This window comes from Gadus chalcogrammus, chromosome 5 (assembly GCF_026213295.1).
Source record: "Gadus chalcogrammus isolate NIFS_2021 chromosome 5, NIFS_Gcha_1.0, whole genome shotgun sequence".
NCBI lineage: Eukaryota > Metazoa > Chordata > Actinopteri > Gadiformes > Gadidae > Gadus > Gadus chalcogrammus.
The window spans coordinates 8,294,253-8,308,949 of NC_079416.1; the positions used below are offsets into that span (position 1 = coordinate 8,294,253).

The window sequence follows — 14,697 nt, forward strand, 5'->3', positions numbered from 1 at the left end:
GCTTGGTGCAGAAAGAAATGTTTTGCTCCTCTCCAGACTCCAATTCAACTCGCCGGCAGAATGGGGGTCTCCAGTTTAGGGTGCTATGGCAATCAATTGAAGATGCAAACTTTTAACAAGCATATCTCCTGGCCGCTCTGACTTGCAGTCATGCCCAAATATGTATCTAATCATATTTAACAAATGTGCATCAAAAACCTCTGATTCAGTCTGGATGGATTTCCCGGCATTTTTTATTGAGTTCAAAACCCTCTAACACGGTGGTTCTCCAAGTTTTTATACAGTGTATAACCTCCGAAAATATTTGTCTCCCCAAGGACCACCATTCCCACATGAAAAAATTCTATAGTTTACTATAGTAAATAAACTATAGTATACCCTATATATACTATAGTAAATATTGTAGTGTTTTTTAACCTTACTATAGTAGTTTTACTACAGTAAACTATAGTATACTACAGAAAATTCAATAGTTTACTATAGTAAATAAACTACAGTACATATACTATAGTAAATATTGTAGTGTTTTTTAACCTTACTATAGTAGTTTTACTACAGTAAACTATAGTATACTACAGAAAATTCTATAGTTTACTATAGTAAATAAACTACAGTACATATACTATAGTAAATATTGTAGTGTTTTTTAACCTTACTATAGTAGTTTTACTACAGTAAACTACAGAAAACTGCAGTTTTATTACTACAGTATACCACATATATACTACTACAGTAAACTAAAGTATACTACAGAAAACTGCAGTTTTATTACTACAGTATACTACATTATATACTACTACAGTTTACTACATAAACTACAATCTACTGAAGTAAATAACAGAACTTTTATTTTGCTATAGAATGCTACAATTACGATACCATAGTACTATATATACTGCATTACAATAACTGCATTATGCAGTATTTTGTTGTTCTTTTAACTATGTCATTGTACTTTACCTAATGGATATTTTCAACTGTATCACTTTTTGTTGTTGCCATTTTTAACCATAGTGCTGTAACAATAATTCACTGCACATAAATTAGGCTTACAACCACCATTAAGACAGTGTTTTCTACAGACTGCTAAAATACAAAAAAAATAGAACAAAAGTTTTACTTTCTTAAACAGTTGATAATTTATTGTTTCTGAAATTTGGCAGCATTGTTCAGCTTTTGTCGTATAAATGCTTTTATGTTCGTATCAGTTACATAGGTGAACTTAAACTTTGCAGCATCTGTGGGAATACACACACACACACACAAACGCATACACGAAAGATGAGCATGAGAATGAGGGTATCACTCAACCAACATCTTTTCTCATTTCTATATACCTACTTGTTATTTCAACAAGGTCCTGTTTGGCTAGGCCAGGTTTTCCTTCTGTGCAGCTGCTGGATGACTGGCCAGTCACTGAATGGCCTGCCATATATTCCCTGGTATACATCCCATGTAGGAGATCATTTATGAACTTCTGGGGGCTTTGGAAGGAGCAGCGCTCCACAAGTCCTTTTGGAATGACCTTTAATGCAAGTAGATAACATTACCACAAATCTACTTCAACATACAGCAGACTAGCGTCTTACCTCAATGATATATATATATGCATTTAGATTAACCGAGTGTACGGCTGATGCATTTAGAAAAACAGTGCAACTGAAACTAAGTAACTTAACCTAAGATGAATACTCAAATCTAATCTTGATAATATGCTTAATAAGTTCACAGAAAGCAAAAAGTCAAAATGATCTGACAGGCCAGGCACAGCAGGCCAGTTGGCGACCCCATGGTGTACAATATGACAGACAACATTAGGCTACATCACATTACAATAATTCACTGATGTTAAGAAGCACTTCCACACGGTGAATATTTGTACATCACTGCACCAATACCTTGCTTTTCCAGTTCCATTAAGACGTTAAGACCTGTGTTTTTTCTCTTCTTCTTCTTCTTAGATTGACTTAACTGAGGATCCTTTAAATCATAATGAAGTTTAGTTTTTCAACGATTTTAATTTAACTCATCCACAAGGCCTATAGATGACATTTCTGCAATACAACTTTAGTTACCTACCAGCGATACTACGTCGTCGTCGTCGTCGTCGTCGTCGTCGTCGCCAGAATATCTACCATTCTTCAGTTTCTTCCTTTTCCCCTTCCCTTTCTCCTCCGGGCTCGACAGTTTGTCTCCACCATCAAGATAATGTCTCCTCTTGCAAACTAACTCCTCTCTGTTGTCTGAAAACGTCAAAATTATGAACAAAACAATTTGTCAGTATTTCGTGTGATTAAAAAAACTCTGCTTTGCCATTCTATTTGCAACCGAAAATAATCCAACAGATTGACAATTCTCTCCTCACCATACACCCACCACATGAAGTCAAAAGATGTCCAAGGTCATTGTCCGAGAGACACTATTGGAAGGCATCTGAACGGAGGGCATTTCTTTTCTTTTATTCCCCCATTCTTTTGAAAACAGTTTTACCCCCGGTTTATTATAATCACTGGCTATTACTTGTCTTCTCCATCTACACACTCCTCCAGGATAATATCCAAAAAGCTGATCTTTTGCATGCTTCCTCTTGTCTTACGCGTTTTGTTGTCGAGGTACAAGAGCTTTATGGAAAATGTTATGTATCTTATAATGTTCACTGCTTAACCCATCTAAGCAACGCAGTTGACATGTGGGGTCCGCTGTGGGCCAACTCTTCATTTGTTTATGAAGACACAATTGGCACTCTTCTTGAAATGTTCAATGGTACACAGGCAGTCCCTGAACAAATTTTTAAGAGATTTTTTAACACAAAAACACTAATGCACCACACTGAATTATTCAACAATGCCAGTGATGATAAATAATAATAATAATAATAATAATAATACATTTAATTTAGAGGCGCCTTTCAAAACACCCAAGGTCACCTTACAGAGCATATAGTCATCATACATATTTAAAAAAAAAAACAAGACATTGTGGAAAAAATAAATAAATAAATAAATAAATAAATAAATAAACATAAGCAATAAGAAATAAATAAAACAAAAACAAGACAAAACAAAACAAAAAAAACAATCAAAACAGTGATCAGTTAGACGTTGTGTGCGAGTTTGAACAGGTGATGATGTCTGTGATCTTTTCAACAAACTTGTTAACAAAGACAATACAGTGTTAAAATCATACAAAGTAAGTAGTGGTGCTCGGGTTGTCGGGAGTTACACAACAAGAGTAATTACAGTGGGGGAGTCCATTCTCTTTGGAAATTATATAGAGGCCAGTGTCAAAGAATTCAAGAGATGTTTCATCCACCACACTTTATACACCACTGAAATGTATGCAGCAAATTTTAAACGCAATAATTCTTGTGTGGCTCTAAAAAACGGAGAGCATGGTAGCATTAAATACATACTACTTTGTAAGCTCAATTGTGGTTGCTTATCAGCATGCAAGTGTGAAGTTTTAGATTCAAAAAGGATTCCAGACAATTAAGAATCTATGATGATTTCGCTAAGGTGAATACTGCTAAGCAAATTGTGAAGTTCAGAAAGACCCATGAAATACTTCTTTGCAAACCTAGTGATATTTTGTGCAAATGCTTTTGCTACGTACACGATGAGTCAATTATTCATCAAGATGCCTGTATTAGAAAATGTTTAAAGTTAGTAAGGCTTCAATTGTACTCTCTTTCATTGTTATTATATTCTGGCTGTTATAGCCTATGCATGTTGTGCATTATGTTTTATATTTATGCGTGGTTTATGTTTCTACAATAAAATCTCCACATAATACAAATATTTGGCTTATGTTTAATTTTAGGACAAATTACAGAATAATGAAAATATATATTAAAAAAGTATATGATAGTTAACTATAGTAATCTGTAGTATACTACACTTTGTAGTGACTTACTATAGTATTTACCATAGTACACTACAATGTCTGGAAAATTACTATAGTAAATACCACACTATATTGTAGTATAGTATAGTAATCTATAGTATACTACACTGTGTAGTAATTTACTATAGTATTTACCATAGTACACTACAATGTCTGGAAAATTACTATAGTAAATCCCACACTATATCGTAGTATAGTATAGTAATCTATACTACACTGTGTAGTAACTTACTATAGTATTTACCATAGTACACTACAAAGTCTGGAAAATTACTATAGTAAATCCCACACTATATTGTAGTATAGTATAGTAATCTATAGTATACTACACTGTAGTAACTTACTATAGTATTTACCATAGTACACTACAAAGTCTGGAAAATGACTATAGTAAATCCCACACTATATTGTAGTATAGTATAGTAATCTATAGTATACTACACTGTAGTAACTTACTATAGTATTTACCATAGTACACTACAATGTCTGGAAAATTACTATAGTAAATCCCACACTATATTGTAGCATAGTATAGTAATCTATAGTATACTACACTGTGTAGTAACTTACTATAGTATTTACCATAGTACACTGCAATGTCTGGAAAATTACTATAGTAAATCCCACACTATATTGTAGTATAGTATAGTAATCTATAGTATACTACACTGTGTAGTAACTTACTATAGTATTTACCATAGTACACTACAAAGTCTGGAAAATTACTATAGTAAATCCCACACTATATTGTAGCATATTATAGTAATCTATAGTATAAAATACTACACTGTGTAGTAACTTACTATAGTATTTACCATAGTACACTACAATGTCTGGAAAATTACTATAGTTAATCCCACACTATATTGTAGTATATTATAGTATACTTTAGTAATATATCGTATACTGTAGTAAATGCTGTAGTAAACTATAGTATTTTTTCCCCTGGGTTATGACCGATGTTATAAAATATAACAACATACAGTAGCGTAGCCTGCAGCCCTATTCAGCTATGCACAGCTCACGCTGGGGGCATATTTAACAATTATATACCAACAACCTTTATTGAAAAAAGCCTATTGATTATTATAAAATGATAAGACTATGTGAAGACTTATGTGAAGGCTGCCTTTGTAAGATGAGGCTTAAGATGCAACGGTTTCATGGATTCACTTCTAAGACCACCACATACCTCTGTGTCCCCGTGTTTTACAGTTCTGCTCAAAATATTCTCCCCCTACCTTGTCATGGCAATTTCCTGTGTGCAAACAGTGTGCAAAAAGCACACAACACTTAACCTAGATTTAATGCATGCATACATTAGACTCCTCTCTAGCAGTGTGAGTCCAGAATAAAGTGTGACAGAGCTATTTATAAAGTTCCCCATCCTCCCCACATTGCAGATTATTAAATCAGGCAATGTTAACCCAAGAAACAGAGTTGCCTGTGTTCACATAAAGCAGAAGAGTGCATAAGGGGATGTCTTCTCCCTTTTGACCGGTTTACCCAAGTACCAAGGTTAACACTTTGGTTGACTCTGAGGAGGGTAGGCCGGTTACCCATAGAAAAGGGTTTACATTTGGATGCCACTGAGGAAGGTGGGACAGCTGGCCAGAGCACAAAGGTTAGGGTAAATTCATAGACGACAGTGAGGAAAAGCAGGGTGGCAAGACAATACACGGAATAGAAAACAAAGCCAATATGACTAAAAGGTAACATCTGTATTTTTCCATCACAATCTGCACTTCACTTCCAAATAGTTCCCGCTTGGAGCAACAATCGTAGTGTTTTTGAACCATTCATAATTTGAGCACTTATATCTAGTATTTTGATATCATTATTTTTAGAATATTTTTTTGAGGGGGGGGGGGGGGGGATTCCTCTGCGTATCACTAAATAGCACATCGCGTACCACCAGTATGGAAGCATATATGTAGCAAAATTCAAATGGCAATGCAATTTGCAATTTGCAATTCAATAAGTAATGACGTTATGCAATTGACAATGCATTATGCAATTTCATAATGTAATTTGTAAATACGTTATTCAAAGTGTATTTTAAAATGCAAAGTGACAATGCAATCCTCAATTAAATTTGCAAAAGTTATAACAATAAAAATACAATAACATTTTGTCAAATTCTTTGAGTTCCTTTATTCAAATTGAAAAGCTATAGCGTCCCCGTGATTGCAATCCACTTCGCCACGCTCCGTGTGTTGCGATATTCAAATGACATTTCAATCCGCAAAACGGAATCCAAAACGGAATCCAAAGAGGGAATCCAAAAAGTCAATATGCAAAGTGACAAACGTATCAGCCCATCAGCGTCTGGGCGGGAACTACGTCACTTGCTCGTAATTTCCTTGTTCACTTCTAGTTCGTATGTGTCAGGTCCATGGTCACCAATGGTGATTATTGATACGCTCCGAAGTTTGGCCGATGATGTGGAGAACAATCGTGTTGAAGACACAGATGCAGTAGATAGAGTGCGTGTTCTGGGAGATAGGATAGACGACTTATCCTCACGGGTACGTTTTGACGCCAGTGTGGTAAACACAAAGATTTCCAAAGTGCTACAGGCACTGGGTGCGAAACATAGGGTCGGGAGACCCACCGTCTCCACCCACTCCTCACCTACAAAGCTCTCCACAACCCAGCCCCCAGTTACCTCTGCGACCTCCTCCAAGAATACACTCCCTCCCGCTCCCTCCGCTCAACCTCTGCTGGACTACTATATGTATCCCCACATCACGACTCATTACGAATGGGTGCCCGGTCATTCAGCTGTTCAGCACCCAGGCTCTGGAACTCCCTCCCCCCACACATAAAACAGTCTGACACAATAGAAAGTGACGTAGTTCCCGCTGGTGGCTGATACGTTTGCCACTTTGCATATTGACTTTTTGGATTCCCCTTTGGATTCCTCTTTGGATTCCGTTTTGGATTCCGTTTTGCGGATTGAAATGTCATTTGAATATCGCAACACACGGAGCGTGGCGAAGTGGATTGCAATCACGGGGACGCTATAGCTTTTCAATTTGAATAAAGGAACTCAAAGAATTTGACAAAATGTTATTGTATTTTTATTGTTATAACTTTTGCAAATTTAATTGAGGATTGCATTGTCACTTTGCATTTTAAAATACACTTTGAATAACGTATTTACAAATTACATTATAAAATTGCACGATGCATTGTCAAATGCATAATGGAATTCCAAATTGCATTGCCATTTGAATTTTGCTACATATATGCTTCCATACACCAGTGGTAAGCAATGTGCTTATGGTGTGGTCTAGAACGTGAATGGACTAAAATGGTTATTTAGGCATTAAGCTAGATTCTGGACATGAACATCCACACATTTCCAATAAGGACCTAGGGGGAAATGGGCGTGACCCCTGACTACAATTACCACAGCTCCAAGACGGATTGTTTTATCTGAGTGAGACCAACTTTGGGACTTTTGCGGTCAAAAGTTGTAACTGCTCAGGTAACAACATGGCCACCAGAGCCCAAAGTGGTCCAATCAAATTTAAGGAGCTAAAAGGCAGGGTTTACTTAACCCAATCATCATACAACTTGCCGTTCTTGGTGTTCTTACAACATCGGTGAAGATGAATTGCTCCAAAGGCAATTGGGGGCGCTATAGCAACAAACTGAAAAGGCAATTATTGGAGAGTATATTTTCTGACCCTTTACATCTACGTTCAAGAAATTTTGCCCATGTATGTGTCTCTTCATGGCGAACAAATCTTAGTCAAGAACCTATGACTGAGCCTAGGTAGTGGTTCCAACATTTAGAATTTTATGAAAAACACTGAATAAGTATCCTATTTTTTTTTTTACCTTGATCAAAATCCTTTAGCAGGTATCATCTTGGGACCAATATCTTTCATCAATCGAGAAAGGAAGATGGTACACAAAAGAATAAAGCCCCCAAGAGCCAAAAACTGAGAAAAGGGGGTGGTTTAAAACATTTTGGGCCATATTTTAACGGTCTGAAACGCAAGTGAGAAGCACAAAACGGAAGTGGCTTTGTGGGCAGATCTCTGGTGCTGTTGCTATTGTAGCGGCGGACAAACGACTCTTGCACCCTACGCAAATCGGAAAATGGGTTGGTCTGAATATTCGTAGGTTTTGGGCGTAACATGCAATAAACTAATGAGAGTGCCATCTCCCATCCCCTTTAAGAGACATGAGCGCATTTGAACCTGACAAGTTGATATTTCTACAGCCCGTTTGCAGTCTTCGCTGAGAAAGATGCATGGCAGGAATTTCAAACTTCAAATTGCTCAGTTTATGGCCAAATAATATGTCCTAAATCACACATGGAATAGCGTTTTCTTCTACAACTTCAGAAATACAGAGTCGTCATGTAAATTTCAGTAATGTTTTTCGGTTTTCCTCTACTTTCGTGGTACATCTTCTTAAATACTGGGTACAAACCTTTTTTGTTTCCATGGTATTGCCAGGCTGTTACCATATCATTTCGTAGTGGTTATTCCCTTTTCCATGCAATCAACACAAACTTGTACCATATATGTTCTGCAACGTTGGCCTACTCAGTAAAACATGACAATTTACCCAGTAAGTAAGCTGAAACTGTACTCTAAAAGGAAGCCTTGTTTGTTTCCATGGTATTACCAGGCTCTTACCATATAAGTTGTAACTGGTTATTCCCTTTTCCATGCAATCAACACAAACTTGTACCATATATGTTCTGCAACGTTGCTAAGTAAAACATAGCAATTTAGCCAGTAAGTAAGCTGAAACTGTACTGTAAAAGGAAGCCTTGTTTGTTTTCATGGTATTACCAGGCTCTTACCATATCATTTGTAACTGGTTATGCCCTTTTCCATGCAATCCACACAAACTTGTAACATGTTTGCACGATTAAGAAAGGGTGCCATGAACATGTCAGATTCCTCTTTGCTCCTTCCTTCACTTAGTTTCTCCGCCGTTGAAAAGTGTTACATTCATGCACAGGTATGATTGACAGGCAAGGTGGAATACCCAAACCAATCAGGGAAGCGAAGCCCTGATTGGGCACAAATGAGCCGGGAGTGGTCTAAGATCAAAATGGACTCATACAGATGCATTTCACTCACTGATAGCTGAGGCATAGATCGCCTTAGCTATCAGTGGTGAGTGCTCCAACAGCGCCAGAGATCAGCCCACACAGCCACTTCTGTTTTGCGCTTCTCACTTGCGTTTCACACCGTTAAAATAGGGCCCTAAATATTTTAAACCACCCCCTTTTCTTAGTTTTTGGCTCTTGTGGGCTTTATTCTTTTGTGAGCAAAATGTAAAGTCCATGCACACACTATCTTCAACAGGATGGGAGAGATGAGAAAAAGATCAAACTAACCTGGTGCGCACTAAATCACACATCACCTGGTGCGCAGAGAGAAATAACCTCAACATTTTCCACGAGGCCAGCCAATAACAAGTCGTGTTCATCTCTCCGCCTGTCGGTCAAATGCGCGTCACTAAAATGTTTCAGAAGTCTTCTACCCTTCAACGGATCATCACAATGAGCTGGATGTATGTCTTCATACCCATCGTCTGGGGTAAAGTATTTATCTTTAATATTCAATAAGTCACAAGTTGTATATGTTGTTCAGTAGGCCTATTATCCTGTTCAACAAAAAATGTTATTAATGGATTACTATTATATTTGAACACACATCATTCGATGGTCTCCATGTTGCTTCGTATTTCTTCATTCTGACTCGTATTTTATGTTTTTAATTCAAGGGGCTGTTGTGTCCTCTTACACAGTGGAGCTGACCGTGAGACCAGGAGAAAACGTTGCTCTGCAATGTGACTGTAAACTCTCAACTGGTGAAACTTTAAAGTGGTTCAGGAACTGTTCTCATGAGAATCAGCCCCCACGTGTTGTGAGCTGGGATGTACACAATATAGACAATTCGTACAAGGATCTGAATATGATGTGGAACGATTCTTCAAAATCATACATTTTAGTGATTAGGAACATCACTGATTCTCACCTTGGTCTCTACTACTGTGGAACTGAAAAATGGGTTGTGATAGATGGAAACAAGATAGTTCCAAAATATATCCGCAGATATGGAAATGTGACCACAAGGATATCATTTGGTAAGTTGTCTCTGTGTAGATGTGCAATGTGAAATTGTTAGTGTAGAAAATGCTCCATGAATGATTTTTACGATTGAAATTAATGAGAAATAATTATATGTATGGACAATATGCATCTGTGCTATATTTACTTTAAACTACTTTCAGATTAATTCACCGTAGAGAGCCAATTGATGAATTAAATATGTATCATTGATTAATGGATTGATGATTGATGACATTAGACATTTTAATTTAGTTATTTATGACTTGCAGCAATAGTATTTATTACATTATATTACAAAACTAGCAGCCAGTATGATTTAAAGAAATACATCTTTCAGGTAAGCCTATAGATGCCGGGGCTGGAGACCCTGCTGCTGCAGACTGTGGACGGTGCTGGACGCTGCTGGTCACCCTGTGCCCGTCCTCTGCTCTCCTCTCTTTGTTCCTCTACTTCCTCTGCAGTCACATGGGTAGGACATCATGTGCTTTTATCCACTTGAAGTCTTTCTACACTTCATTTGATTGTGTTGTCTCTATTCTAACTCAGTCTCGGTTTCAGTTCGTGCCGGAAAACACCCTGGCGTTTCTCAGGAAGCCAGACCTTTAACACTGCAACATGAGGTATCTGATAGTAGCGTCCTACATTAAATCATATAAACACCCTGTTCTATGAAGAAGTGCGCTCAGTAGTTTTACTGTCCTAATGTCACGTGGTGTTTGTCTCTCACACGCAGGATGAAAACTACAGCCGTGTGTTTTATGCTGTGTTGGAAACTCCACAGCACAAAGGATCTCACAGCTTCTCCGCCCGCAGTGCGAGTGGGCTTTGAGAGGTGGATCGGTTAGGGTTCTTCTCACCACAATACACACAGCCCAACGCACCCACATAGACTCACTCCCACCAAAACATATACAGTCGCACACACAAACGCATGTTTGCATTGAAATTCCCTATTTTGACACCTTTAAAAAAGGTACAATATGTTGCACAAAAAAACATTGAAATATGCATGTGTATATAATTTTCTGCCAAAAAGTAACCAGTCTGTGTTGATCAAATATGAATAAATATATAAAAAACAATACCTAATTTGAGTCAGTAAAATAAATATTTGAGGTCCTATTTGTTAATGTAAGACTAAAACTCGAAATCACTGTGGGATAGATTACATGCCAATAAGCAATATTAGGCAACATTTGACATTTCTCCTGCTGCCTTGGATCTACGATGAAGAAATCTGAAGCCTTTGCAGGATTGTGTTATGAGACACTGTCTGAATACAACAGTTTCAGTACAGCTATGGATGGTTCTCACGTGTAGGAAGTTAAAAGCACAACGACTAGGAAGTTAAGGAGTGGAAAACTACTGGTTGAATAGGTTCTGGAACCTGATTTCCTGAGTTCTATTTCTTGAGTTGTTTTTTGATAAACTCTGGGGTCTTTATGCCGCTTTTCCACCGCACATGTAGCTCGACTCGACACGACACGACTCGACACGACACGACTCGACACGGTAGCAGCGCGGGTGCTTTTCCACCGCAAATAGTACCTCCGGGACGTGGGCGGGGTTGTCTGCGCGAAAGGGCTGTGACGTATTTTTGTACGCGACGCAAACAACACCTACGTAACCCACACATGGACAGAACCCACATAACAACAATGGAGAACATCGATGCGATGGTATTCGTGTTCGTATTATTAGCTGGCATGTTGAAGAAGTGGAATATGTTGGCTGCGGCGCTACTATGGCTGTTCTATCGTTACCAGCATGGTTGCCATGTCGCTCTCGTGACTTTGTCACACTCTCTGGCCAATCAGTGGGCGGCCGTCTGCCGACGTCACCTTTTAGCATCGGCTCAGCCGCTTGGAACCTAGAGCGAGGCGGTACTAGAAAAAGCAGCCACTTGAGGTACTAGATCGCGGTGGAAACGCAAAAAAGGCGAGCTGAGTCGAGTCGAGTCGTGTCGAGCTGGTACCATGCAGTGGAAAAGCGGCATTAGTGACTGGAGTTGGTACAGAGCCAAGAGGTGGAACAAAATGAGTGCTCAGTTGTTGATATTTTCATCTTAATCATTCTCTTTTGATCCAATAGGCTAACAATAATACTATCACGGTTAGCGGGTGGCAGGCAGGCAGGTAGGACCCAATAGCAGACAGTTCAGGTAAAGGATCATTTATGAATGCAAAAAGGCAGGGAACACCGAGTACACAGATGACGCAGGTAACACACAGGACACAACTCACCACAAACCACAATGATCCGACGGTTAACAAAGGCAAGACAAGGGCTTCAATACACAAACACAGGGCATGCAACGAGGAACAGCTGAAACACATTAGGGGAGGGCAGTAATCACAGAGGAGGGAAACTTGACAGGACATGGGGAGAAACAAGACAGAGATACCAAAGTAAAACAGGAAACACAGGGAAACACACCAAAACAAGACAAGGAAACAGACAGACTATGACAAATACTGTATATATAAATACGTAGGCATTGACATAAAGATTCAATTTGCACTATGTAACTTTGGAACTACAAGGTTCCTCAAGAACAAAATGTGCCCATTCTCGAGGGACATTTTCACAATAAAAAAGTTTAATTCTGTTTCACTCATGATCCCCGCTGTGGGGAAATCTATAAATATGGATACAACTTAAGGCCCGACAGGTTGGAAAATATTGCGAAACGCGCATATTGTAGGAATTACTCAAGGAAAGTCAATGTAGACTGGAGCGGAGGTAGAAGCAGCAACTGCCTCCCTTTGCTGGTTTTGTGGCATAATAATGATGTTTATGTGTCTTTAAGATGAAGACCTCCATGTTGCTCAGGGAACACCCAGCAGCAGAGATGTAACATCAATCATTCAGCAGAGCTTCATGTGGTTCTTTAAGAGTCAAGAGTAGCTTCTTCCTGTAGAGTCGCCTCATAAGGGTGTAACAAGTGACACACACTTAGACAGTGTTCAACCCCGTTTCAATGGACAACATCACGTGTTAAGACCACCAGTGGTTTGTATTTTTGAGCCACAGGATGCTGCCGTGGTTTCCTGTGCACTTCTCATCTGTTTATTTGAGCATGTTCTCAGTTTCAATGTTGACTACGTTTAAATACAGGGTTAGGGTAACCCTAACCCTCAATTATGTTTCATTTTCAGCTCGTGATTGATTTTATTTAGTAATGTATTTATTCAGTATGTTTGGCAATATGTTTATGATATGTAGTATGTTAGAAAATGTTTTCTTTGGGCCTAGTTGGTGAAAAGAATGGAACACTTCTTATTATTCCGCTGAAGTTGAAAGGTGCCATCGTATTATTTAGTAACCTTGAACACATTGCACATTGGTGCAGTAATGCATCATACTAATTTCTTCATAACCGACCAGATCTTCACCATCTTTCTGGTTTATGAACACAAATACCATAAACTACCAAAACACATTGAATGAATGTCTTCTTGGAATAAAAAGCTGAAAAAAGCTTTTTACTGTGCTTTTACTGTTTAATTGTGTGAAAAGCACATTTTTTGTATTTAATCAAATGTAATCATCCCTTGATGTAGGAAGGAACACAAAGATCCTAGGAGCGCCACAAAGCATGAGGCCCTGGTTGTGTCCTGTCTGTGTTGTAATAATATATATATATAATATATATATATATTTATTTATTAATAATAAATGAAAATGTTAATAATTATTATTATTATGACAAAGGAATCTTAATTTCAATGAGTTACGGAGTTCTTCCCACTCCTTTTCGAACATGTTACAATTACATTTATGTATCCAATTATGCTTTCTATTTTGTTTAACATCATTCATTTCTGTATGATATATTTATTTTGTTTTCTTTCACATAATAAATTTCGATCAAATCAAATCAAACATCCAAATCAAAAAATCGGATCTGAGCTGGGGGGGGGGGGGGGCCCTATTAACCACCAACTATTATTTGTTCCAGCAAACGACAACTTATAGGATTTTCTCTTTTAAATAATATGAATGATGATACTACTAATACTGATTCTGTTCTGTATGAGAAACAAAATGCTTTACCTCGGACTGTATTGACTCACAAACTAGTACAGTCAAAAGTCATGTCTCTATTTAAATTCACTCCTGCTCAATCAATGTTTATATTTATTATTTCTCGTCTGAAGCCGATTGAAGCCGAAGGAGGCAAAAAAACTGAAGCTTGGTCTGGATGGTTCTCTGTCTCTTGCTATGCTTTGAAGTTGTGATCAGGCAGACTATCACACTGGAAGAAACTATCTTGTGTTTGCTGTTGCCTGATACTCCAGGCGTATACCCAGCAACCCTTAAATTAAACTCCAAAATGAAGACAGTTGTGGTTTTGAATACAGTCCAACCTGCAACACACACACACACACACACACACACACACACACACACACACACACACACACACACACACACACACACACACACACACACACACACACACACACACACACACACACACACACACACACACACACACACACACACACACACACACACACACACACACACACACACACACACACAGACAACCCGCTCCCCACCAGGGGGATCCGGGGGCGAGTGGTGGAGGGCGTGTACCGCCGCCATCCACTAGCCGGAGGCAGAGAGCACTACATTGCTCGCCCTCATCAGCCAGATGGGGAACACCTGGCCGGAGGGAG

General features: G+C 38.4%; 1 protein-coding gene and 1 long non-coding RNA gene across 3 annotated transcripts; one reads left to right on the plus strand and one right to left on the minus strand.

The window, feature by feature from the left end:
• Positions 1–1,139: 1,139 nt before the first annotated feature.
• LOC130383246 (uncharacterized) lies at positions 1,140–2,829 on the minus strand. 2 transcript variants are annotated; one of them, XR_008895730.1, is made up of 4 exons: positions 2,080–2,820; positions 1,899–1,980; positions 1,342–1,525; positions 1,140–1,238 (listed from the first exon to the last, which is right to left on the minus strand). It is a non-coding gene; the product is annotated as an uncharacterized LOC130383246 (long non-coding RNA). The 2 variants fall into 2 exon arrangements; XR_008895729.1 differs by having other exon boundaries at positions 1,140–1,525; positions 2,080–2,829.
• A 6,598-nt stretch (positions 2,830–9,427) lies between these two features.
• LOC130383245 (uncharacterized) lies at positions 9,428–11,376 on the plus strand. Its single transcript, XM_056591353.1, has 5 exons — positions 9,428–9,476; positions 9,664–10,026; positions 10,350–10,481; positions 10,571–10,632; positions 10,746–11,376. The coding sequence occupies exons 1-5, from the start codon at positions 9,440–9,442 to the stop codon at positions 10,839–10,841; spliced, it is 690 nt and encodes a 229-aa protein (XP_056447328.1). The 5' UTR covers positions 9,428–9,439; the 3' UTR covers positions 10,842–11,376.
• Positions 11,377–14,697: the final 3,321 nt, after the last annotated feature.